The 26,264-nt window shown below is 40.3% G+C and overlaps 1 protein-coding gene across 2 annotated transcripts; it reads left to right on the top strand.

Moving 5' to 3' along the window:
* The first annotated feature begins 264 nt into the window (after window positions 1-264).
* Window positions 265-24,707, top strand: rerglb (RERG/RAS-like b). Of its 2 annotated transcripts, none has more exons than XM_074677231.1 (5): window positions 265-586; window positions 6,660-6,716; window positions 8,255-8,328; window positions 12,620-12,783; window positions 21,259-24,707. In XM_074677231.1, the coding sequence occupies exons 1-5, from the start codon at window positions 535-537 to the stop codon at window positions 21,542-21,544; spliced, it is 633 nt and encodes a 210-aa protein (XP_074533332.1). In that variant the 5' UTR covers window positions 265-534; the 3' UTR covers window positions 21,545-24,707. The 2 variants fall into 2 exon arrangements, with proteins under 2 accessions (XP_074533332.1, XP_074533333.1); XM_074677232.1 differs by having other exon boundaries at window positions 12,620-12,768.
* The last annotated feature ends 1,557 nt before the right edge of the window (window positions 24,708-26,264 follow it).

Genomic DNA, 26,264 nt, shown 5'->3' on the forward strand with positions numbered 1-26,264 from the left:
TGTGTTTTGACTGCGTCACTCCTCAGATCTGATGAATCCTTCCCTCCCCGGTGGGAACGGGCCTCCATATCATAACAGAATGAAGAATTAGAGTAATGTCCCTGGATGGCAGCCGGACTACAGTTACAGTGCCAGAGTCTGAGCTGCACAATGGCTGTAGTCAGACGTGACCTTTAAATAACCTCGCCGTGGGAGGGGGGAGACAGAAAAGAGAGATATATGTGAGCTGGAGGGGAAAGAAAGGAGCAAAACAGATGGATTGAGAGGGGGACGGAGGGAGGGGAGGAAGGAAAGAAAAGAGAGGTGTGAGAGCGAGGAGGAGACTTTGGCTCGCAGACAGACGAGGAGGAAAGAAGGGGGCGCTTGTTTCCTCCCCCTCTCCTCTCCTCTCCTCTCCCTTTGGCTCTTTGAAGAGGAGGAGAGGGGGCCGTCCTGTACTCCCATCCAGCCCGGACTGTAAGGAGCGCTCAGAGAGTCCACGTTAACCCAGATCCCTGACACGCCGCAGAGCCCAGGAGCTGACAGCGCGCAGGCATGAACGGCATCAAGCTGGCCCTGCTGGGGAGCCCGGGGGCCGGGAAGTCAGGTGAGAGCCGCCGCCGCCTTTAACTGCAGGTTTTACTCTCTGAAAACAACTGAACTGATCCACTTGGCCCTTTATTCAGTTCTGGAGCATTTGTGGGAAAGTCCACATCCACTGAAAAAAAATCACTTTGTATATATTAAACTCTAAATAGTCAAACTATTATTGAAACTACTAGAGTTAAAATACTGTTTAAAGAAATATTCTCTGTAACCAAACTTAAAAACTCCTTTTGTGTTTTAAGAAAATGGTTTGAACAAAGCAACTTTTTCTGTAACCGTGAGTGAGGAGGGGACGCAGTGGAGATGAGACCCTGCTGTTGGTGCAGGCTGTCTACAGGGGCGTATTTAGTGGTTTTGGGGCCCAAGGCAAACCCAATCAATGGGGCCCTCCATGTTCTTGTAACTCCTCTTCCTCAGAGCTAGACTGGCCTTCCCTGGGTCCACTGTCTCTAATCTTGTACATGCTAACTTAACGCAACTAAATGCATTTCCTCAAGTTCTGTACTTTAGTTTGATTTAGAAAAAAGTGAATCCATCATTTAGTCCACTTTGTCCTGGATTTGAAATCTTTTATGGTCCATTGAAGCTTATTTGTCCCACAGTGGGGAATCTACAGAGTAACAGGAACAAACAAGAAAGGATGAAGTGAAAAACATTACAATAGGTAAATATTGAAAAAATAATTTAGTCAAGAAAAAATATGTAAATATCAAGCACAACATCAAACTGGAAAAAAATCTACTGGAAGAGGTGATATTTACAGTTACCATACTTTTTGGTCCTATTATTTTAAAGTGAATGTATTTTTATTTGACCCCCTGTCCAGTGAGTTATGTTTCCAAAAAAGAGATTTATACAATAATGTTTATCACCAACTCCAAAAGTTTGATTTAGAGAAAATGATCCTGTTTCCTGGGCTAGATAAAGTCCTTAAAATCCTAAAAGTCTGATATGTTTATCTCAGATCTCAGAGCAACATTGGTTTGATTTCACACTTGGTTGAAAATAAGAAAAAAATGTGAAAAAGTGTTTTTACCACTTTCTTCCTGAATCAAATGTTCAGATGTGTTGTAACATGGAATAGCCCATTGAATAAGAAGGAGGGGGAGGAGCCAAAACCATCATTACAGATTAAGACTTTGATGGATTTTGAAGCATGTGAAGTAAGATTTAGAAAAAAGAAATGCTTTCAATTGAAGAGAACTTCATAAATCAGTTTTTAAGAGGTGCTTTGGGGCCCCTGGGAATCTTGGGGCCCCAGGCAACTGCCTGTGTTTGCCTAATTGTAGCTACGCCCCTGGCTGTTTGTGCTCCACATGGTATAGACTGGTTAGCTGTGCTTAAAATCTACTGATGATTTAAAGTTAACTGCAAAAAAATCCTTTTACACATTCAGAATTGGCCAAAACAGCACAGCCCAGTCAAATATTTCTTTTTCATTTCATACAAATCATTAGGCACACTGCAGAAGTTAATACTTATAATGGTCCGCGCCATGGAGCACAGACCGCCAGTCAGTGTTGCAGGGCTCAGACGACCTACTGTACAGCAGGGTCTCACATCTACCGCCTTCCCTCCTCACTAAGGGTTAAAAAACTTGTGAAATTAGAGCTAAATTTTGATGAATGAATGATTTCACAGGTTTCAGATTTAGGCGAACTAGCTGCATTTTTTTTGAGGCAACGAGTTTCCATAATCTTTTTGAGTAAGGTCAACTTATTATGTTTTTCAGTGCAGAGCAATGATGGATAAAATGTAATTTACTGTCAAAAAACCTCTGATGTCTTATTTCTGAGCGTGGTTTTTGGCACCATAATGGTTCAGGGTTGCCGAGGCAACAAAGGCAAAAAAAAAACAAAACAAAACATTAAAATAAACCAATAAAAAAATATAAAAATATAAAAAAATACAAAAAATACAAAAAAATATAAAATATAAAAATATAAATTATATATATATATATATATATATATATATATATATATATATATATATATATATATATATATATATATAAAGATAAAATAAAATTATACATTTATATATAAAACAAAATGAAAAAGTAAAATAAGAGAAATCAGAGAAAAGCAGCAAATCAACTCAGAAATTAGTTTCTCTATTTTATCTCTTCCCTTGACTGCTCCATTTTAACTTAGTGCTGAGTGAACTCACCTGGTTCATCCTCCAAACGCTGGGAGCAGCTCAGCGTGGGGATTTAACGCCAACTGATGGCTCTGATTGGACGTTAACGACCTCTCAGCTCAGGCGCTCTGTGAAATGAAAGGATTTAGTCTCATCAAAGGCCTCATCACTCAGCAGAGACTGTGTGTTGAAGCAGTTTCAGATGCAAATTAAAGGAAAACAGCTGCAGTGAAACGTCAGAGAGGACAGATTTCATCAGGTGATTTCATCACGTTCAGAAAACTCAGAGTGTAAAAGCTGCAGCTTTCCTCAGGACGTCCCACTGTTTGACATACTTTCTTTTCCTTCTCCTCCCGTGCTCCCAAAGTGGATTGACCTGTGGATTAGCATGTGTCACTGCTCTGAGTCAGCTGAAGCTTTTATCCTGAGAAACTGGAATTGCTGCTGTTTCCTGCGGCTCTGCTCCGAGCATGTGCTTAATGCGATCTGGGACGTACAGCAAACATTTACCTCGCTCCGCTGCTCTGTGGTCTCTGCGTCTCCACGTGGAGCTCCAACAAAACCAACCAGGAGGTGGCAGAGCAAAACCTGAAAACACAGGTCTCCAACAGGAGGTCCGTGACCCCTAAGAGGTCTGTGGAGGCACTGCAGGGGGTCCACGATATTTGTAGTTGATCAGGCAATTGAAAATAAACAAACCCAAAAACTTTAACCCCAAACTGCGTCCCTTCCGCTTCAGATAAACACAAACGCAGCTAGCTACATAATTCAGTCTTGGTGAAAATGTTTAAATCCAGTGTTTTTGTGCCAATACCTGCTCCAGAGCGCCCCCTGGTGACCAAAACCTCCATGGTACCTCATTGCCTCTATGAAACATACCCATTTTTGGCCTTTTTCACTGACACAACACATCCCAGTTGACGTGAAATACTTTAAAAAAAGAGAAAAGACCTTAAGTAACCAATGGCTGTGTTTAAATTTGTCATGTGACCCTCTGGAGGTCAGGCTGAATCTATTTTTTGCAGACTTTCTATACAATCAAAATTAATAGACAAGTTAAGGTTAATTTATGAAGTTTAATTTACTTTGTTTGCTCATTAATTCAAGGAAACATGCAAAAAAAACAAATGTTGCCCTGAGGAAACACTGGAGTTTTTACTCTTTTTAAGGCATGCATTGTAAACTGTTGAGGCCACCAAGTATTATCCATGTGTTTTTGGAAAAAAAAAAAAAAATTGTGTTGAAATAGAAATAAATAACTCTCTGTTTTCATTACTGACCATCATGGTTTAGTGTTGCCTCAAAAAAAAAAAATTAATAAATAAAATAAAAATAAATAAAGTAAAAAAATTAATTAAAAAAATAAATAAATATATATATATATATATATATATATATATATATATATATATATATATATATATATATATATATATATATATATATATATATATATTTCTTTAACATAATTTTAACAATTTACAAATAAGTTAATTTTTTTAGATTTTGCACATTTCCTTTATTTTTTATTTTTTTTTTTGTGTTTTATTTATTTATTTATTCATTTATTACAATTCTTTAAATGTAGCATTTTTTTTTAAATTACAATTTCATTTTGCAAATCTTTGAACTTTTTTCTTAGTCTTTTAAATTCATTTTTCTCAAAAAAAAATTGCAAATTTTTGAAATTTTTAAATCTTGAAAAATTTGGGAAATTATTAAAGTGGCTTGAATTTTAAAGTAAGAAGAAAAGTATTTGACATTAAAAAAAATTTCCACTTTATAAATTTTTCCATTTTTAAAAAACGTTTGCAAATTTATCCCCACCAAAATATTAAGACATCACATGTTTTACTTTATAAACCTAAAAAACGTCTTGTTTAAATTTTTTTTGACTAGATTTGTACTATGTTTAGAGTTTTTCACTTTTGTCTTAATAGTGAAGATAAAGTAGATTTTGTGTCTCCTGAATGACTTTAATCCAGGTGAGCTGAGGAAAAATGCTTTCTATGAAAGTAAAGGTTGCAGACACAGACATATATATTTCCTATCAGCTTCAAGTGCAGCGCCCCCTACTGTCAACACGTACCCCTGTTTGAGAACCACTGATCTTCTCTGTAACAAATCACTGTAAATTAATGTGAAGGTTTCAACAGTAAAATCCTGTGATGTTAAGATACAGCGCTGTGAAAAAATTGCCAGTTTTTCTCGTTATTTTACAGGGACATTTTTTTACAGTGTTGAGGATTTGACCATCCTGACTGATTTACAGTCATTTCTTACAGTGTGGGCTTTAGTTTCCTGCTACATGAACCTGAACAGACTTTTGTCTTCATGAAATCTTATGGACCAGGTCTGTATTAGGACCTGGATAACTCCCAGAATCCCCTTCAGCGTGTTTCCGACCCCTCAGCGCTGGATCTGGCCCCGCTCCGGGTTTTATTCCAGGGAGGAATGCGGTCTGATCGGAGCGGGGGGAGCTCCAGGACCTTGTTGCTGTTTGGGGTCTTGTTGTTTTTATCAGTCTGGCTCTGCTGTGTCTCAGCTCCATGAAACAATGGGACGTCTCTGTTCTCACAGGCCGGGCAGCGAGGCCGAGCTGGTCCCGTGGAGCCTCCAGGGGCTGCAGCTCCATGTGGGGACGTCTGGGGTTTTTCAGTTATTGTTGCTTTTAGTGCAAAAATCACTCGATTACATAAGGTGAGACAGTCACACCTCACAGTCTTTAGATCAGAGGTCTGCAACCTTTACTCTGATAGGAGTAGCTCACCTGGATTAAAGTCATTCGGGAGACACAAAATCTACTTTATCTTCACAAAAATGACTGTATGTAAAATTCTTAACATAGTTGTCTTCATCTTTTATTGTCAAATAATTTGCCAAAAAATATCAAAACATTTTGAAATGTAAAAGACTTAAAAAATAAAAATTAAAAATGCAAAAAAAATTCAAGATCTGAAATTCAAAAAATGTGTAACATTTGAAGAAAACTCAAATTTCTATAATTTAAAGAAAATAAATAAATTTTAAACAATTCCAACAATTCCAATTCCAAAAAATTAGAAGAAAACTTCAAAAATATTGCATTTAAATAACTTGCAAAAATTTGCTGAAATTAAAAAAAAATTGCAAAATCAATTTTTTCTTGACTTTTCTCTAAATTTGAAAAATGTGACAAAATTGAAATAAAAAAAAAATGCATTATATGTAAAAACAAAATTGCAAAAATCTTAAAAAAAAATTAAATAAGAATTTGCCAAACTTTCATAAGTTAAAAAAATATATTGTAATTTCAAAAAATTTGCTATATATTCCAAAAAAAAATTAAAGTTTACAAAAAATTGCAATTTTTTTCAAAAATGGAATTTGAATAATTTACAAAAATTTGCAAAAATTTGTTAAAAAAAAACTTGCAACACAATTAAAAATTTGTTTTCCTCCCAAATTTGGAAAAATGTCAAAAAATTGATAATAAAATGTTAAAAAAAAAAATCAAAATTAAATTGAAAGCTTTATTGACAGATGTGTTGCAGATTAAGTTCAACTCAATGATAACGTAGGATTTTATTTAGGGTCAGTGTCTTTAATCATCAATACCCTCTGGAAGAAAATTGTTTATCAGAAAAATAAGATTTTCACTGTGACTGATGGACGCTGGGAGCCAAACCAGGGTATTTCATTTGTCGCTCGTGGTCTGGAGTCGTAGCAGAAGGGGAAATATAACCCTGCATGTTGCCAAATATTCACACAGGTCGTCCAAAAAAAGCCACGCAGCCTTTTTTAATATGAGGTTAAAGTTTCAGATCCAGACGGAGCTGGCCTTGAGTTTCACCCCCCGTGGGACTGAATCAGGATCGTTTTACCCCCAGCGCCGCCACCTGTGAGGAGGTAATGATGCCCTGAGTCACTCTGTGGTTTTCACTCTGTTTCAGCCGTGCTGGTGCGGTTCCTGACCAGACGCTTCATCGGGGAATACGCCTCCAACGCCAGTAAGTGTTCCACACTGGGCCGTGGTTTGATCCCAGTTTGTTTTAACGCTGAAACTTTTTTACTGGAAGCTTTTTATATTTAGTTTAGTTTCTTTTGTAGATGACTTAAAACACAACAACATGAAGTTTGTTTTTTAACACTCAGACACTTCAAGTTAAAGTCCTGTTAATCCCTGTTTCTGTCACTCTGTTTAGCTCCTGTACGGTAAGTTCAAAGGTCAGAGGGCCCAGCTATGGTGGCCCTAGAGTGCAAAACACAACACAAAAAAATTACAGGATAACTGATTAAATTAGCAAAAGTTAAAATGATAAAATGAATAGGAGAGAGCAAAAACAAAAAGTAACATAAATTCTTCCTGTTTTTTTTTTTTTCTCTTTATTTTGCATTTTTGTTTTCTTTGTTTCTTACATTCTTTTTATGTGTCTGAGTTCAATTCTTAGTTTCTTTTCTGTGTGTTTACTTGTTTTCTTCCATGTTTCAGAGTTTTTCCTTTTTTTCTGTTTTTTTTTTCTTTTTTATACTGTTGTATTATTTTTGTTTCCATACTTGTATTTGTGTTTTTATTTTGATTTCATTTTCATTTTTCTTGTTTAATACCCTTCCTTACTGCTTTGTTTTTGTTTTGCATTTATTTTTTAATTTTCTGTTTTGTGTTTGATTTTCCTTTTTCTAGTTTCTGTTTCCTTTTTTAAAATATTTTTGTTTTGTGTTTGCTGTTACTGATTTCTTTCTGCCTTTTTTGTGTTTCATTCTTTTTGTATTTTCTCTTTTTGTCTGTTTTTCTTCCTTTTTTTTTTATCGTTCCCTCTTACTATTTTTTCCTTTTCTCATACATATATATATATATATATATATATATATATATAAAAACATACACACACACACACACACACACACACATATATATATATATACATATATATATATATATATATATATATATATATATATATATACATATATATATACATATATATATATATATATATATATATATATATATATATATTGTGTTGTCATGTTTTGCACTTCAGGGCCACCATACCAAGCTCTTAAAGTACAGATCCATTAGAAACCCTAAAGTCTCTTCTTTGCCTTAAAAATTCAGTGTAAACATCGATCAGGAAAATAACTCCACTGTGTGAACTGTGTAGTTTTCAGTTTCAGCAGACGGGTTTTCTGTTTCTGGGTTAAGGAATGTGTCACGTCCCTGAGTTGAGTAGAGAAAGGAATTATTCCAAAAGAAAAGCTGGATTAGAAACAAAAATCTTAAGTTTACTCTTTATTAGAACAATAAAATGTAGAGAGGGAAAAAAAGTGTAACTCAGAGAACAAAGAAGCCAGAGAAGCCAAACATCGAGCTGTAAAAAGCTTCGACACTAAAGCAGCTGGGTCCAGCAGAAACAACTGGAAGTGATCTGTGAGTTTATAAACTCAGAGAGAAACATTCACATCAGCTGTTTGTCAACACTCGGTGTGAAATGGACCAATCAGAGAGCTGGATGAAGGTTTTCACTGCTTCTTTTCCTCCTTTCAGATTCACTGTACCACAAGAGACTCTCCATCGATGGCAGACAGCTCAACCTGGAGGTCTTTGACCCCTGCTCTCAGGTACGGATCACCAGAAACACGCTCTGTCAGGGCCTGAGACAGACCACAGGGGGGTTTCTTTGTTTATTTCTTTTTTTCTTTCTTTGTTTCTTTCTTTCTTTGTTTATATGTTTCTTTCTTTCTTTCTTTCTTTCTTTCTTTCTTTCTTTCTTTCTTTCTTTCTTTCTTTCTTTCTTTCTTTGTTGAACTAAATATGCATCACCTTATGCTGTAAAGCTTTCACATTTTTTTTAATTTTTATTTTTATTTATCATTTGCATGTTTTAAAATTTTTGCATTTGTTCCTAATTGAATAAATATAAATATATTTTTTTGAAATTTTTGAAAATGTCTTTTTTTTTATTTTCTGCAAACTCTTGCAAATCACTTAAATTACAATTCTTTGAAAAAATGTGCGAATCTTTTCAAAATTGTTACTTTTTTTCAATTTAGCAAATTTTAAAATGAAACAATACATTTTTTTTTTTTTTTTTGCAAATTCACGAAACTGTGGAAAATCTTTTAAATTTCAATTTTTTGGGAATTTTTGCAAATTTTGGCACATTTTTGACATTTTCCTTTTTGAAAATTTTTGCAACTTATTTAACTGCCAAAAATTTCAAGAGTTTTGTACCTTTTTTTGTCTTTATTGTGAAGATAAAGTAGATTTTGTGTCTCCTGAATGACTTTAATCCAGGTGAGCTGAGGAAAAATGGCTCCTATGAAAGTAAAGGTTGCAGACCCCTGGTTCATATAAAAAAAGCAGATGTCTTTAAATTGTCCAGTTTTGAGCCTCTTGGGTTTCCTTAGTGAAGATAAATAAACAAATGAGGATCTGATCTTCACGTCTGCAGCGCTCAGTTTGACACTGTGATGATCTGGACTTTAATCCAGTCTGTGATGATCTGGACTTTAATCCAGTCTGTGATGATCTGGACTTTAATCCAGTCTGTGATGATCTGGACTTTAATCCAGTCTGTGATGATCAGGTCTTTAATCCAGTCTGTGATGATCAGGTCTTTATTTGACTGATCCCATCGTTACTGTCAGCTGTGCTGATAAATCAGAAGTGTTGGACAGAAACAGAGCAGTGCTCCTGTTTTCTGACTCATGTTCAGGGTTTTTTGCTGTGGTTGAAAAAGTTTTGAGAGCCCAAGTATGGAAGAACTTTCTGACTGACCCCCAGCTGAGGTGAGAGCTGGAGTATTTCCTCTGTCACAGACCAGCAGTAAAAAGTGTTTGCAGCGTTTGAGGAGAATCTGCAGCACATGCTGACGTCCCTGAATGAACCTCCGTCAGATGTTTACCTCCAGCCGGCACGTGTGGGATCCATACGGCGCTCAGGGTCTGGAATCCTCAGGGTTTACGAGGATCTCCTGAGGCGCTGTGTGCCAAACGTCTGTCTCTTTGAAGAGCAGACTCTTATAACCTGCTGTCTGCTCTTCCTGAGCTGAGAGGCCTTTTACCGTGAGCGGGCTTTTTACAGGAACGCTCCTCCAGCAGGACGAGAGGCGCTCATTGTCTCTGGGGGATCAGTCGACTGTAACGCTCACTTCTTCAGAAAAAGCTCTGGCCTTCTGACCCGCTCTGCTTAGAGACGCTGTGGAGAGGAGGACGAGGTTTTTACAGCTCAGACAGGTCCTCAGGCCTTTGTCCTCTCTGCCATGTTAATACGTCTCTGCAAAGTCCCCAGAACCTGATCCGTACCCGCTCTGCACGTGTCCTCACACTGGAGCTGCTCAGGGAAACTACGGGCAGGAAATGTGACACAGTCAGTGAGCTCAGCTGGGAGCACAGGCGCCCCATGTACAGAGGCTCAGGGACTGTCCCCAGGAACCAGGGGCTTTAAGATCCCAGGAACCAGGGTCCAGATTTAGTGTTAGGGTAACAGATCCACCGTAACCCCCAGGGATGAAACAGTTTATGATAAAAATCTGAGCCGTATGGTTTACCTGACTCTGAAGGAGGACAGCAGGACACTCATGGGGGTTGATGAGTTTCTGTTTCCACAACAATCACATGGAAATGGTTTATTATGTAAAGTAGGTGCTGGTGTCATTTAGCGACTTCTGGGACAGCCAATTAGGTCTGTCCTTACTGAGGAGCTGCCACCACCTTCAACAGTGTTAAAGTGTAAAACAATGTTTTAAATGTCAGACTGCCTCATTCTCTCAGGTTTTTCATAACTGTACTGAGAAAAAATAATTATGAAACTGTTCATGGTGGATGATCTGGAGAGCCTCTGTGGTATTATGGGGTGTTAAAAACAACAACAACAACAACAACAACAACAACAACAACAACAACACAAAAAACACACTAAACTGAAAATCATTAAAAACTGTCTGGAGATCTGAAACTGTGGATTTCATGAGCTGTTCCATCGCTAACGCCTTCAAAATATACAAAAGAACATGATAGAATAGAATAGAATAGAATAGAATAGAATAGAATAGAATAGAATAGAATAGAATAGAATATTTTGGGGTAGACTAGAATAGAAAAAATAGAATAGAATAGACTAGACTAGAATAGAAAAGAATAGAATAGAATAGAATAGAATAGAATAGAATAGAATAGAATAGAATAGAATAGAAAAGTCAAATGGATAAAACAAGAGAAAAAGATAGAACAGAATAGAACAATAAAAAAATAAACAAAATAGAATAGAATGATATACAATCAAACAAAATAGGTTAAAATGGAAGAGAAAAGAAAAGAATAGAAAGGAATAGAATAAAATAAAATAAAATAGGTTAGAAAAGAATGGGTTAGAATAGAATTAAATGGTTTATATGTAATAGAATAGAATAGAATAGAATAGAATAGAATAGAATAGAATAGAATAGAATAGAATAGAATGGAGTAGAACAGAATTTAATGGGTAATAAAAGAATCGAATAGGTTAGAATAGAATAGAATAAATAGAAAAGAACAGACTAGAAAATAATTATTTGTAATTGAACAGAATAGATCAGAAAATAATGTGTTAGAATAGAAGACGTTTGAATAGAATAAAACAGGTTTACACAGAATAGAATAGAATAGAATAGAATAGAATAGAATAGAATAGAATAGAATAGAATAGAAAAGGTTTGAATGGAAAAGAAAAGGTTTGAATAGAACATAACAGAATAGAATAGAATAGAATAGAAGAGAATAGAAGATAATAGAAGAGAATGGAATAGAACAGGTTAACACAGAATATAATATAATATAATATAATATAATATAATATAATATAATATAATATAATATAATATAATAGAATAGAATAGAATAGAATAGAATAGAATAGAATAGAATAGAGTAGAATAGAATAGATCTAGAACCTGTAGATCATGGAGCAGTTGTCAGAGCCAGTAGACTCATAAAACAGATACATGAGCACATAAGACATGAAAAATAAATTAGGAAGAGATTTATACTGAGATTGAAGTCACATACCCACTGGTTATATCAATGGAAAATTAAATTCAACATTTACTCAAAAACCTCAGCTGATTACAAGAAATTAAAACTAGTTCTTGAGTAAAAATTCGTCCTCTTTTAGCCTGAATTGGTCTCTGTCAGCTCCTGGTGTGTCAGTTCAGAGAGTGACCCTGCACCGTAACAAATTACTCCATATTTACAAGAAGATTCCAACAGAGAAATCCTGTTTTGTTTTTATACGGCACTGTGAAAATTACCCTGTGAAATACCAATGAAATACTGCCAACCCTGCTGCCTGTATTTACCAGTTACTTCACAGCAAAGTCATTATTTTGTCTGTGCTCCTCATGACACAGACAGATTTACAGCAGTTTCTTCCAGTGTGCAGAGCTTTAGCTTCCTACATGAAGCCTATGAACAGTCCGCCTGTAGTTCAGTTAGACCTTTTTTTCTTTTCTTTTCTTTTTTTTTTTTCTTATCCCCCCCATTTTTCTTTATTTCCCTTTTTTTCCTTTTTCTTTTTAGTCATCAGTTCAGTGAGACCTTTTTTTTCTTCTCTTTTTTCTTTTTATCTTTTTTTCTTTTTCTTTTTAGTCATCAGTTCAGTGAGACCTACCACAGAGACTCTGGTTTTCTGTGTGCTGAGGGAACAGCTGTAACCCCTCACCTGTCAGCAGACGTATTCAGGACAGAAAGTTCCTGGAACTTAAAGCGGGGGTGCAGCTCTAGCTTTAAGGACTCAGAGATTAGCAGAGTGAGGAGCGTCCTCATCTCTGGTGAAATCCGTCCAAGAAAAACAGGTCCCACAGGTCTTTAGGCTGCGGGGAACTGGACTTCATCCAGAGCGTGTACCTCACAGAGCATGTGCTGTCCTTGGCAGAGCTCGGGGGCCAGGTGTATTCTGGAGGAGCCGGTGGACTGGGCCGATGGCTTCGTCGTGGTCTACAACATCAGCGACCGGACCTCCTTCATCAGCGCCAAGAACATCCTGCGGCAGATTCGGGAGGCGCGCATGGACGACTGCAAAGGGTCAGAGAAAACAAAGTGAGGGTATATTTTTCTGCTGCGAGCCGGCGAGCCAGCCAGCGAGTACTGGGGGTTAGAAAACTAAAGCATGGAGGGGAGCAGCTGCCAGGTCATTATTTCATACCTCTTCTGAAACATGAGCTGAGGATATAACTCAAACCATATCTCGTGCTGAGGCTCCATGCTTTCTGTGAATGTTTGCTCTGACTCAGAGGCCGTACGGGGCGTAAAACACCCAGACGAGGGTTCACCAGTGGAAACAACGGCAGGAAAGTGTTTAAGTGAAGTAACCACGAGTTAAAACGAGGATTCCTGCTCGTAGCTCACGTTTGACCAGAGACCTCCTCCGTTCAGAGACGAGGAGTCCATCAAACCAAACACAGACTCACGATAAGACGTCAGATACTCACCCTCAAACCTGACAGCCTCCATTAAATTTAGCTCTCCAATAAAAACCGCTCCATCAGGTGGTCCGCGCCGAGCCAAAGCCGGCTAATAACGAGGAGGGAGAGGATTTATGGAGTCAGTGACAGCATGTGAGCACCAAACGAAGTGAGGGAGTCTTAATGGAGGTCCGGGCTGGAAACGTTGGACCGGTTTGTTTGTGTGAGAGTTTAAATCAAAAAGACTGAGAGGAAACTGAGATCTGCTTCAAGAAGTTCAGAGGATGTAGATTCAGCTTTTTCTCAACACAAGTCCAAACTTCAGCTGTTTATCAGGAAAATCAAGTTTCCAGCAGCAGTTAAAGTTCCTGAGTTTCTGAGTGATCTTTAAAAGTCTCTCTTCTAGATTATCTGCCTGATCCTGATCCACACTTTAAAATCAGATTATTAACACCAACACAGATTATTCCTAAATGCTACCTCTCAGCTTCCTGATCAGGTCCAGCAGGAACAGATTGATTTACAGCACGTCTGAGTCTCCATGGCAACACCACGCCAGCTGATGAACTGAAAATGATTTCTGTGATTAATTTTGTAGTGATGGTGGACACTGGAGCCTAACTGTCAGACAGAAAAAGGACAGAAGAGCAGAAGAAAGAGAAACAGGAGAGAGATAGAGCACAAGTTATAAGCTAAAACACGAGCTAAAAGCCAGCACACAGGCTGAAGGCTAAAACACATGATAAAGGCTTAAACAGTAGCTAAAGGGTAACACTATAGACTGGAACACCAGCAACGTCTGTGGGTGTGTAATTAAATGTGCCGCCTTTATCCAACCTCAGTTAACCACGTTTGACCACAAACAAGCAATATTAAAAAATACAGATTTTACTTTTACAGCTAGGAATGCTGCGGACGTGTCACTAGGCTCCGCTGCTGTCGACGTTTTATATCTGTTTTTATGCGTTTTTACCTGATCTGATTTCTAATCCTGTTCTCCTGTGGACTGCCGCTACTGTATTGGACTGTTCGGCGTTGCTTTTTGCCATCGTGATATTGCAAAAACACTACTATAGTTGGTACCTGTGTACTGTTAGCATTTTTAGCCGCTATGGCTACTCTCTCCGCCGTCAACATGCCGGGCGCTCCCTGTAAAAGCTGCCTGGTTCTGACACACACCCAAGCTGAGGTAACTAACCTTAAAGAAGACATCCGCAGGCTTTCCGAGGATTTGAAGCAGAAGGACGCAATGTTATCCAGCTACATCGACATGGCTGCCGCACAGTCAAAGAGAATCCTGTCCATGCATTCCGAAATTTCGGATACCTTGCTGTGGGATTCTTCGCGTCCTCGTCCTTCCTCCTGCTCGACCCCAAATCCCCGCGAGCCCTGGACAGAGGTGATGGTCAGGGGCAGCACGATGAGACTGTCGGTCTCTCCTCCACCACTACACCTTGCTGACGCACCGCGGCTTGAGGAGGCACCGGCGGAGCCGGGTGAGGGTAACCAGGTGGCCGGTTCGGTCTCTCCTCGTGCCTTCAACAGATCCGCTCACTGCCCTCCGAAGCCTGCATGTGGTGCCCAGTCCGACTTCTCTGTGACTGTCCCCGCTCCATCAAATGAATCACCTGCGGCTTTTTCTCCTCCCGATGTGGCCGCCCCCTCTCCTGCTGCATCAGCGACTCATCCATCCACCGAGGGCTGCCGTGCTGCTGCCGTGTCCTCCACTCTAGGCTCCGTTGCTGTCGGCGGGGCGACTGAGGTCCCCGTTGCTGGGAGGCAGGGCAGACGGCGGGGAGGATCATCTCCCTCTTACCGCCGAAGGCTGCTACGGGAGGCGGTCAATAGGCGGTCAAGTGGAAAGGATTTCCCGCAGCCTGTCGCTCGACTTCCCGAGGCTGGCGCTTCTCTGCCGGTGAATGACTCCTGGGCACGGCTCGGAGCGAAGCCCAAAGCTGTCGCCCGCTCCTCAACAACTCTTCCAGAGCGCTGGGTTCGAGTAGGCGCCAGCAGGCGGAGCCCCTCCTCCACTGTACCTGCATCCACGCACTTTAACATTCAAGTCAATAATAAATATGAGACTCTTGGCATCAAGGATTTCCCTCCCCTGGACGACAGGACCGATCGTCCTTCACCAAAGAGGTCTGACACTCCATCTCGGCCGGGTTCAACCGCGGGCCGACGTCGCCAACCCCGGGTCCCATCCCGCCAGCGACGCACCTCCAGGCAGCCCTCGGAGCAACACGCCCCCTCCGTGCTGGTTGTCGGGACCTCGATGGTCCGGCACGTGAGGGTGCACAGCGGCCGGACCTTCTGCCACCCTGGAGCCCGCGTCAAGGAGGTCGAGTCCTCCGCCCTCCAGCTGTGTGCTCAGCACAGCGCGGCCTCTACGCTGGTTCTGGAGGCTGGGATAAACGACCTCAGAGACCAGCAATCCGAGACCCTCAAGCGGGATTTCACGTCCATGGTCGACTGCCTGCTGGACACGGGGAAGCAACTGGTCATCTCTGGCCCGCTTCCCCCGCCGCGCTATGGTGACGTCACCACCAGTCGCCTTCGCCAGCTGCACTTGTGGCTTAAGGGATACTGCCTGAGTAAAAGTATTCCTTTTGTGGATAATTTTATCGCTTTTTTAAACAGACCCCACCTTTTTAAATCAGACGGCCTGCACCCAAACCAGGAGGGGTCGAGGCTTTTAGCAGTCAACATTGACCTGACTGTCCGGTCCTGCACCACCACCTCCTGACTCACTACACACAGGCGCTCTCCACCTCACTCACACTCACCTTCACCACCCCATAGGTACACCATACACGCCCCTCCCTCAGTGACCTCAGTGGCACAGGACAGTATAAGCACAATAAAAACAATAATCTCACATAGACAAAAGAGACAGAGGAGGACTGTTTTTAGACCACAATGTGCTTTTAATGTTCAGCTGGAAAAATGCGTTGAGCGCACGTTCAGCTTAGATGTTAAAATGGCTGTGCTGAACGTGCGCTCCCTTTTAAACAAATCTTTTATTGTTAATGATATTATTGTGGACAACAACCTGGACAGTATTCTCCTTACTGAGACATGGCTCGGCACTGATGCACCTGTTGTTCTCACCGAGGCTTCCCCACCAAATTTTATCTTTTTATTTTCAACTAGAGGGTGCAGAAAAGGGGGTGGTACGGCCTCAATAACAAAGACCGATATGCAGGCGAAAGAAATCGTTTTTAATAGGTACTCATCATTTGAGCACCATGCTTTCGTTTTTAGCAGCCCACCTATCCTCTGTATAACAGTCTACCGACCACCCCAGTACTCCACCTCTTTTATTAGTGAATTTTCAGAGTTTTTATCAATCATTCATACCACTTTTAACAGAATTTTAATAACTGGTGATTTTAATCTGCACGTGGACATCTCCTCGGACTTAATCTCAAGAGAATTTTTAAACCTCTTACACTGTCTTGATTTTAAGCAACACGTCACGCAGCCGACCCACAGCAGGGGGCGCACCTTAGATCTGGTTATATCTTATGGTCTGTCCATTGGAGCGCCCTCTGTTGTGGACCTGGCTGTGTCTGACCACTTTTGTGTGTTTTTTACAATCACCAGTTTTAATCAGAGGGAGGCCCCTGTGAGAACAGTGAGGAAACGCTACCTAACTTCTGAAGTGGCTGCAAATTTTATCCAGATTTTACAGAGCACTCCTGCAGAAATTTTACCAGCACCCTGCGATTTTATCACTGACAACTTGAATAAAAATATGAAGTCAGCACTGGATTCAGTGGCTCCACTTTTTATTAAAACAGTTAAATCAAAACCCACATCCCCGTGGAGAACTGAAGAAATTAAAAAACTCAAAAGGGATTGCAGGAGTGCTGAAAGGAGATGGAGGAAATCTAAATTAACAGTCCATTATGACATATTACGCCAGCATCTCAAAATTTACAATAACGCACTGAAACAAGCAAGAATCTTACACTTCCAAAACTTAATCCAAGACAATAAAAATAACTCAAAATTTTTATTCTCCACCATTGACCGTTTAACTAACAAAAATTTTAAAGGATCCTCTATGACTCCGAGTTATGCCCTTTGTGAGGACTTTGCAGACCACTTCAGAAGAAAAATCAACGACATTCGATCCAGTCTTTTATTCCAACAGCTTCCAACACCTGGATCATCAAATTTACCTGAGGAAACACTGGAGAGTTTTGCCCTGGTTGATGCGAGGACACTTGGTCGAGTTTTCTCCCAGGTAAAGCCCACAACCTGCCTTTTAGATTCAATTCCCACACCGTTTTTTAAAACACTCTATGGATTCTTTGAGGAACAGCTGTTATATTTGGTGAACTGCTCTCTTCAGACTGGTGTCTTCCCCACCTCCTTTAAAACGGCGGTGGTGAAGCCCCTTCTGAAGAAGAATGATTTAGATCCAAATGTTTTAAATAATTACCGGCCTGTATCCAACTTACCATTTTTAAGTAAAATTTTAGAAAAACTTGTTTTTAACCAAGTAAATGAATTTCTTAACTTAAAACATATTCTGGAGACTCATCAGTCTGGTTTTAGGATGAACCACAGTACAGAGACAGCACTTTTAAAGATTTTAAATGACACCAGATGTAATTTAGATAACCACAAACTCACAGTGTTGGTTCTACTGGATCTAACCGCCGCCTTCGATACAGTAGACCATCACATTTTATTAAATAGACTGAGGAATGTGGTCGGCCTCTCTGGTACTGTTCTTAACTGGTTCACGTCCTACCTGACTGATCGAAGTTTCTTTGTAAGTATGGATACATGTTCCTCAGGAACCCATAAGATAGAGTGTGGGGTTCCCCAAGGGTCAATTTTAGGTCCAACTCTTTTTAATCTATACATGCTACCCCTTGGGGACATCATCAGGGGGCACGGCATCAGCTTCCATAGCTATGCTGATGATACGCAACTGTACATTGCCGTGTCTCCTGATGATACAGGGCCAATTGATGCCCTTTTTAACTGCATTTTAGACATCAAGTCATGGATGGCAGCTAATTTCCTACAGCTCAACCAGGACAAAACAGAGGTTTTAGTTATTGGTCCTGAAGGCCAGAGAGAGAAACTCTTACCTAAGTTACAGGATTTTAAATCCTCAAAATCTGTAAAAAACTTGGGCGTGATTTTGGACTCTGAGCTCACTTTTATTCCACACATTAAAAACATAACGAAGATAGGTTTCTACCATCTTAAGAATATAGCCAGAGTCCGCCCGTTTCTCTCTCAGGCCAGCACGGAGGTGCTAATGCATGCTTTTATCTCCTGTCGTTTAGACTATTGTAATGCCCTGCTCTCTGGTCTTCCCAAAAAGAACATACACAATTTACAATTATTGCAAAACTCAGCCGCACGAGTGCTGACGAGGACCAGAGGGCGGGAGCACATTACGCCTGTTTTAAAATGGCTGCATTGGCTCCCCGTGCGTTTCAGGATCGATTTTAAGGTTCTCTTATTAGTTTTTAAGTGTCTTAACGGTCTTGGCCCATCTTATCTATCTGAAATACTTTTACCCTATCAACCCTCGCGGACCCTGAGGTCCTCCGGTGCTGGCCTTTTAACAATACCACAAGTAAGAACTAAAACTCACGGGGAGTCGGCATTCTATTATTATGGTCCCCGATTGTGGAATAGCCTCCCGGAGAGCCTCAGGGGCGCAGAGAATGTTGATATTTTTAAAAAGAGGCTCAAGACCCATCTTTTTAATCAGGCTTTTAACTGACTAGATTAACCTCTTTTTATGCTTACCCCTATCTTTACACTTTTTTATTATTACTCTACTTTTTACTATTATTATTAATTCTGTTTTGTTTATTTATTTATTTATTTATTTATTTATTTATCTATTTATTAGATTAGTTTATCCTGTTCTATTATGTTGTTTCATTTCAATGTTGTTTGATGTTTATGTTAGGATAAAGATTTATTTAATCTCTACTGTTTTATTCCTTCAGTTTTAGCTTCTAGACCTTTTATCTCATTCTACTATTTTAGTCCCTCGGTTTTCCAGTGTTTCCTCCTGGGGGTCTGCCACACCGGGAGCTGTTTTTGGCCCACTGATTGGGGCGCTGTCCCATGGATGGCTCCGGCCCTGGTGGCTAGTGAGCTCTACACCTTGGTGTGGAGCCACCTGTCTGCCTGGGCTGGGGTGGTCCCTGTGGTGGCGCCCCTTTCAGCCATGGGCCATGGCTCCTCCCGGTGTGCGCAGCCCCCAAAGGTAGCTTTTTCCTCACCTCAGATCTTGGTGCCCAGCCATGTCTCCTCATCAACAGCCTGTCTATGTGTGTGTGTGTGTGTGTGCGTGTGTGTGTGTGTGCGCGTGTGTGTGTGTGTGCGTGTATGTTTGTGTGTGCCGGTATGTATGTCTATGTATGTGCGTGGGTGTTACCGTGTTCAGTGGGTATATTTGTGGGGGTGGGAGGTTTGGGGTTTTAATGGTATTCCTTTGTCTTTGTTTGTTTTGTTTTTTTGGTCTTCCCTTTTGTTTTTATCCTCTGTGAGGCACTTTGTGTTGCAGAAGCATGAAAAGTGCCATACAAATAAAATAAAGTTGAAGTATAAAGTTGAAGCTAAAGGCTAAAACAATGGTTCGAAGCTAAGGAATAGAGCTTAAGGCTAAAGCATGAGCTGAAAACTAAAACAAGAGCTATATGCTAAAACATAAGCTTAATGCTTGAACATGAACTTAAGGATAAAACATGATCTTAATACTAAAACATGAGCTAAAGGCTAAAACAAAGATCAAAAGGCTAAAACACTAGCTGAAGGCTTGAATACAATCTAAAGGCTAAAACATGGGCAAAAAGCTGAAACGCAAGCTAAATTCTAAGACACATGCTAAAGGCTAAATAGGAGCTGAGGGCTAAAACACTGGTTAAAGGCTTAAACAGGAGCTAAAGGCTCAAACAGTAGCTGTAGACTAAAACAAGAGCTCAATGCTAGAACATGAGTCAAGGCTGAAACACAGTGCTAAAGGCTAAAACATGAGCTTAATGCTAGAACTTGAGCTTAAGACTAAAACAAGAGCTCAGTGCTAAAACGTGAGTTTAAGGCTAAAACATGAGGCTAAAAAAAGAGCTAAGGGCTTAAAAAATGAGCTTAAAGCTAAAACAAGAGCTCAATGCTAAAACATGAGTCAAGGCTAAAACATGAGCTAAAGGCTAAAACATGAGCTCAATGCTAAAATACGAGCTCAATGCTAAAACGTGAGCTAAAGGCTAAAATAAGAGCTTAATGCTAAAACATGAGCTTAAGGCTTAAACATGAGCTCAAGGCTTAAAGATGAGCTTAATGCTAAAACATGAGCTTAAGGCTAAAACATGAGCTTATGGCTAATACATGAGCTTAAGGCTAAAACAAGAGCTCAATGCTTAAACATGAGTCAAGGCTAAAACATGAGCTAAAGGCTAAAAAATGAGCTCAATGCTAAAACATGAGTCAAGGCTAAAACATGAGCTAAAGGCTAAAACATGAGCTTAAGGCAAAAACATGAGTTTATGGCTAAAACAAGAGCTCAATTCTAAAATATGAGTGAAGGCTGAAACACAGGCTAAAGCCTAAACGCAGAGAGAGGAATACTAATAGTCTGCTTAGCTTTTGGACGCTAACCTACAAACTGAGTTTACAGAGTTTGGTTGTTGTCACCTTTAAACAAAAATAAACTTTACCTTGTTGCTTTGCATCCTGGGAGAAAGTTGTCTTGAACAAAGATACTTAGAGTTAAAAAGTATCTCTGCTCTCCAAAACAAATGCAGGTGTTGGTCAGAATCAGGTCTTCATCATGGGGGGTGCTCAGATTAGGATTTCTCTGATCCTCTCCTTCATATGAAGTTGTAGCAGCAATTGAACATCTACCTTCACATCACACCAAAGAAAATGGTCGTCATGTGATTCTGTTTCTTGATGTAATTAAGTTTTGAGAGCTGAAACAAAAAGGCCTCAGGAAGAGTCCAGCGTAGTCTGAGAGGATCAGGATGAAACCAGCTCCATGCAGAGCCACCCTGTCCGGGAAATGACCGTGTCTGACATCCACTCCTCCTTCTCTTCTGCTCTTCTTCTCCTCTCTCTGTCTCAGGGAGCTGGAGGTCCCCGTTTGTCTGGTGGGTAACAAGCAGGACCTGTGTCACGCCCGCCAGGTCCGCGAGGAGGAGGGCCACTACCTGGCTCAGGAGAACCACTGCCACTTCCAGGAGGTGTCAGCGGCCGAGAGCTACCAGGACATCGCCAACCTGTTCACCCAGCTCATCCGGCAGGTGATGGAGCACCTGAAGTACCGCGCTGACCGACGACGCTACAGCGGCTCCAAGTCCATGGCCAAACTCATCAACAACGTGTTTGGAAAGAGGAGGAAGTCAGTGTGAAGTCCCAGAGGTGGTCCTGGGGTTAAAGAGTGGACTCTTCTTAAGGGGACCGGCCCAGAGGTTTCCAGCTGGGTCTAAGGTTAACTTAGTGGACTCAAACATAGGGGGACACCGTGAGCGACGTTCAGGGTCATACGAGGCTCTGGTGGTGTCGGTCTGAAACCATCACCTTTCACTCATCTTCAGTTTTTGTATTTAGAGTTTGTGTCAAATGTTTTTGTTTCCTAACGAGGTGTTAGCGCAGAACGAAGGCCAAGACTCGTTAACAGGAAGTGTTTGCATCGATAACAGGTAGCTCAAGAGTGCTTAAACACAAGGACACAAAATGTGAATCGCCTTGTTTTAATTTCCAGGGTTAGTGCCAAAAACTGCAGTTCCTTAAGTGGCCACCAGGGGCTGGCTCCAAAAGTGAATTAACCCCCATTAGACACCTGATTAAAATGTCTCAGGAGTTGATTTCTGGTGGTGATCAACATTTTTCAGCCTGATTCTGAAAACAGTTTTCATCTGAAGAAGTTTCAGAGTTTTGTGTTGGGTTAGCCAGGTGAATGTAGCAACCTAGCTAACCTGTTAAAACCATTTAGGCAACGGAAATTTCGCGCCATTTAGAGCCATTTTGGCCCGGCTATTAGCCTAGCTCATTGAGCGCTCTGTACATCCCTCGACGAGTTTTTTTCGAAACTTCCACACAAAAAAACAGAAGTCCGAAAATATGAATTTGATTGTAAAAACAAAATACAAACATCTTTTTTGTCAGTGCACTGAAGGCGACATGGGTAGGAAAATGATGAAATAGGGTTAACGTGTTCACAGCTGTAGAGAAAGTCCACCAGGTGTGCTCCTGAGACCAAGCAGCGCCTCACTGCCTCCAATATCAAAGCGAAAGGAGAGTTAATTGAGATTTATCTCGACCTGAGACTTCGTTAAGAGGTTTCAGCTTCGCCATGAAAACTGTTCACCATTAAGAGTTGACAAGAAATGACCTTTTATGCTTTTCAATTCCCTCATCAATTCTCTACAATGCGCCAGAGCTCCTGGATCTTGTGTCCACTATTCTGCCCCAGCTGGCTTAGCTCTTAGCTTAGCAGATGCTAACAGTTCCTGTCTCTGATTCAGGATTTTCTGCTTGAAGTTTGACTGAAGAGCTGAACACACATTCAACATGTTAAACACCTCCTAATGCACCAGCAACCATAGAGAAAACATAGCGCTAGCTTGGTGCTAATGTGTATAGGAAATTACATTCATATGCTAGCAGTTAGCATATATTTATATACATTTGGTTTAATCACCTTTAATCACAGAAACATAATCACAGTTACACTCTGTAAACACTGAAAACTCTCATGGCTGACTTCATAACTACGGCAAGCCCAAGGTTCAAAATGACTCAAAGCATTGCTATAACCACTTCCAGACGCTAGATGGCCTACTTCAGTAAATAACATAACAAAACAGTACATCAACGTCACGTGACGCAACATTTTTACTTATTTTTATTTATTTACGTCCAGATCCAGAGACATATTTCATATTTATTCACTTAAAGCTCTGGTCTACGATCTGAAACCCAGTTTGTCTGATGAGACACGTTTGAAAAACGCAGCCTCACTCACCCCTCCCCTCCGTGTTCCAAGATCCCGCCCCCCAGCTCGTATCGCCCTTCTTCACCTCCTAACAACACGCCCCCTCTGACAGAGCAAGAAGCAGAAAATGTAACAAACAGACAGTCACCCTCCTTGTTACACACAGTGGGAGCTTTTTCATTAGGACCGGAGCAACAAAACCATGAATTAGCCGGAGAAGCTAATCAGCTGATCAGAGCAGAGCCGACTGTGGGCGGGGCTTCCCCTTTCTCTGCGTGTCTTCACCAGCTCAGTTTACAATGCTAAAGATGTGTGGCTAACTTATGCTAACATCTATTGACATCAGTCCCAAATCCCTCTGCAGCTTTTTCCACCGCTCGTACATTTCTCCAATATTCAGTCTCTCTCTGCACCTGTATCACTCATAATTCTTCCTGGCTTCAGCCTTTTCCTTGAAATTTTTTCGTTTACTTCCCTTCCCTGTGGAGGGTAACAGCAACAGCTTCCTGGTTTCAGTCTTCTCTGGCTCCATGATGCTTCGGTAGCTGAGCAGCTAGCTGACGTGAGAGGGGTAGTGGGGAAGGACCAGGTGGGGCCATGGGCATGACGGTGCGAAGCGAGGGACAGAAAATTGGATGGACTCATGGACCAATCCAAACCGTGCATGTTTGCAGCTTTGCAGCGGATATACTGAATGGATTTTTTTCGTTCTTTTTGGTCTTTATATTGTGTAGATTGGACCATAACAGCCCTGTAAACGGTGTTATTAAGATGTACAAAGCTCCCAAATCGTACACCATAGCTTTAACTAAAAAAACGTTGATACAGAAAACTTGTAAAGCTACTTTTTGTCCAGAGAAAATTCACAGGAGGAGTCTTAGTGCCTGATCTCACCACACACGGCCAGTCCGTATGATTATTCATCACTGCCAGTATTATTCATCAAGATTGTTGTTGATAATTTAGCAGAAAACAAAACAGCTCCAGTTGTGACAGAAACTGTGAAATCTGTAAACACCTGGCTGCGTCTTTGTCCACTTCCTGTTAGAGAAGCTGTGTGGTCACTTTCACGTTGCTTTTCTGCGTTTTAGGGTCAGCTCTGATGTAAAGGGCGACGTACGCCAGCTCTTAGATCATTTACAGACACTTTTATTAACTTTAAACCACGAACTTTCACTGCACCACTGTTCTTTGGAAGCCATAGTGTTTGTGTATAATCCTGAATATGTGTGTAATGTTTTTATCAACAGGTCACATTTTATCACAGCAGTGTTTCACCTGGTGCATTATTTGATAAATGAAGGAGTATTTATTGGCTCTAACTGAATCTGAATGATTGAGAAATGTCTTGGACGTGATCTGAGCAGCGTCAAACGTTCTTCTCAAACACAAACTGCCCGTTTAAGGCCGTGAACCCGTCCACTGCTGCTGTTTCTCCTCTTAAACCCAGTTATGTCACCGTGTACAGAAAGAATGTACCACACATCGTGGAGCAGGAGTTTTGCAGAAAAATGTGTTTTTTTGTGATCACTGTAAAAACATGAGCTGTTCCAGAGGAAATTAAAGGCAAACATTGCTCCATGAGACGTCTGTTTTGGTTTCCTTTCATTAGAGGATGAAAGCTGCCAGAGGAACCAGGAATTTCCTGCGAGTAGAGGCTAAAAATAGAGACAGGAGAAGTGAGAAATGTACCGTTTAACTGAAGTTTGGATTCCAAAATAAAGAGGTGTTCCTGAAGCAGCCACTAGATGGCAGCACAGTGACACAAACATCTATTTGTTATTCCCTCCTCTCCTCCTGCCTGACCTGTTACACACTCAGTGAAAATGACAGAAACAAGACAAAAGAGCAGATTATTATGACTGTTTGTGAGGAGAATTATAAAGTTTGTTTCCTTTTTTTACTCACCTTTAAAAGTATTTGACTCGTTACTAAGGACACAGGAAGTGCCTGAAAGTCTTGAGGACAGTCTAAGTATGGATCAAAAGCTGAGTCCTTTAATGCCACGCAGGATGAAATATGATACATTTTATAGCACTAGGTTCATCGTCCTAAAGGTGGAGTCTGGTTCTGAGATAAGATTTTCTTTTCTTTCTTCCTGACAACTTTTCCCAGAATGCAAAGCGCAGAGGTAATGTATTTATTTGTAATTTGAAAGGAGACAACAGAGCAGAGATAAGCTCGTGTTTTAACCTTAACTTGTGTTTTAGCATTCAGCCTGTGTTTTAGCTTTTAGCTTGCATTTTAGCCTTTAGCTCAGGTTAAAGCCTTTAGCTCGTGTTTTAGGATTAAGCTAATGTTTTTAGTCCTTATCCTGGTGATTAACCCCTTAGTCTGTGTTTTGCTCTTTAGCATGTGTGTAGCCCTCTAGCTTGTGTTTTAGCCTCTGCTTCTATTAAACCTTTTGCTCGCACTTTAGCCATAGCTCAATTTTAGCCATTTACTTGGGTAAAGGCTTTAGCTCCTGTTTAAGCCTTTAGCGTGTGTTTTAGCCTTTATTCATTTATTCTATATATTTTTTTGTCTTTTACCTTTTGTTTTAGCCTTTATCTTTTTTCTGGCTTTTAGGATGTGTTTTTGCCTTTAGCTCATGTTTTAACTTTATTTATTGTTTTAAACATTAGCCTGTTTTTAGCCTTTAGCGTGCGTTTGATCCTTTGCTCCAATTAAACCTTTTGCTCGTACTTTAGCCATAGCTCAATTTTGGCCATTTCCTTGGGTTAAGCCTTTAGCTCCTGTTTTACCCTGAAGTCTGTGCTCAGCCTTTAGCGTGTGTGTTAGCCTTAATCCTTTTTTGGCTTCTAGGTTGTGTTTTAGCCTTTAGCTCATTTTTTAACTTTATTTTTTATTTATTTTTTGACATTGGCCTGTTTTTAGCTTTTAGCTTTATTTTAGCCTTTAGCTCGTGTTGTAGCCTTTAGTGTGTGTTTTAGCCTCTAACTGGTGTTTAAGCCTTTAACTCTTGTTTTAGCATTTAGCATCTTTTTTTAGGCTTTCAGGTCAAGGTTTAGCCTTTAGCTTATGTTTTAATCTTAGATAGTGTTTTATCCATTAGCCTGTTTTTAGCCTTTAGCTTGTTTTTTAGCCTCTAGATTTTGCAATCTGGCCGTGGAAAACCCTAGAAGGAAAGCTAA

The sequence above is a fragment of the Halichoeres trimaculatus genome, unplaced genomic scaffold, assembly GCF_033239565.1.
Source record: "Halichoeres trimaculatus isolate MK-OKI-2021-1 unplaced genomic scaffold, fHalTri1.1 fHalTri1_scaffold_10, whole genome shotgun sequence".
In the NCBI taxonomy this organism is placed as follows: Eukaryota; Metazoa; Chordata; class Actinopteri; order Labriformes; family Labridae; genus Halichoeres; species Halichoeres trimaculatus.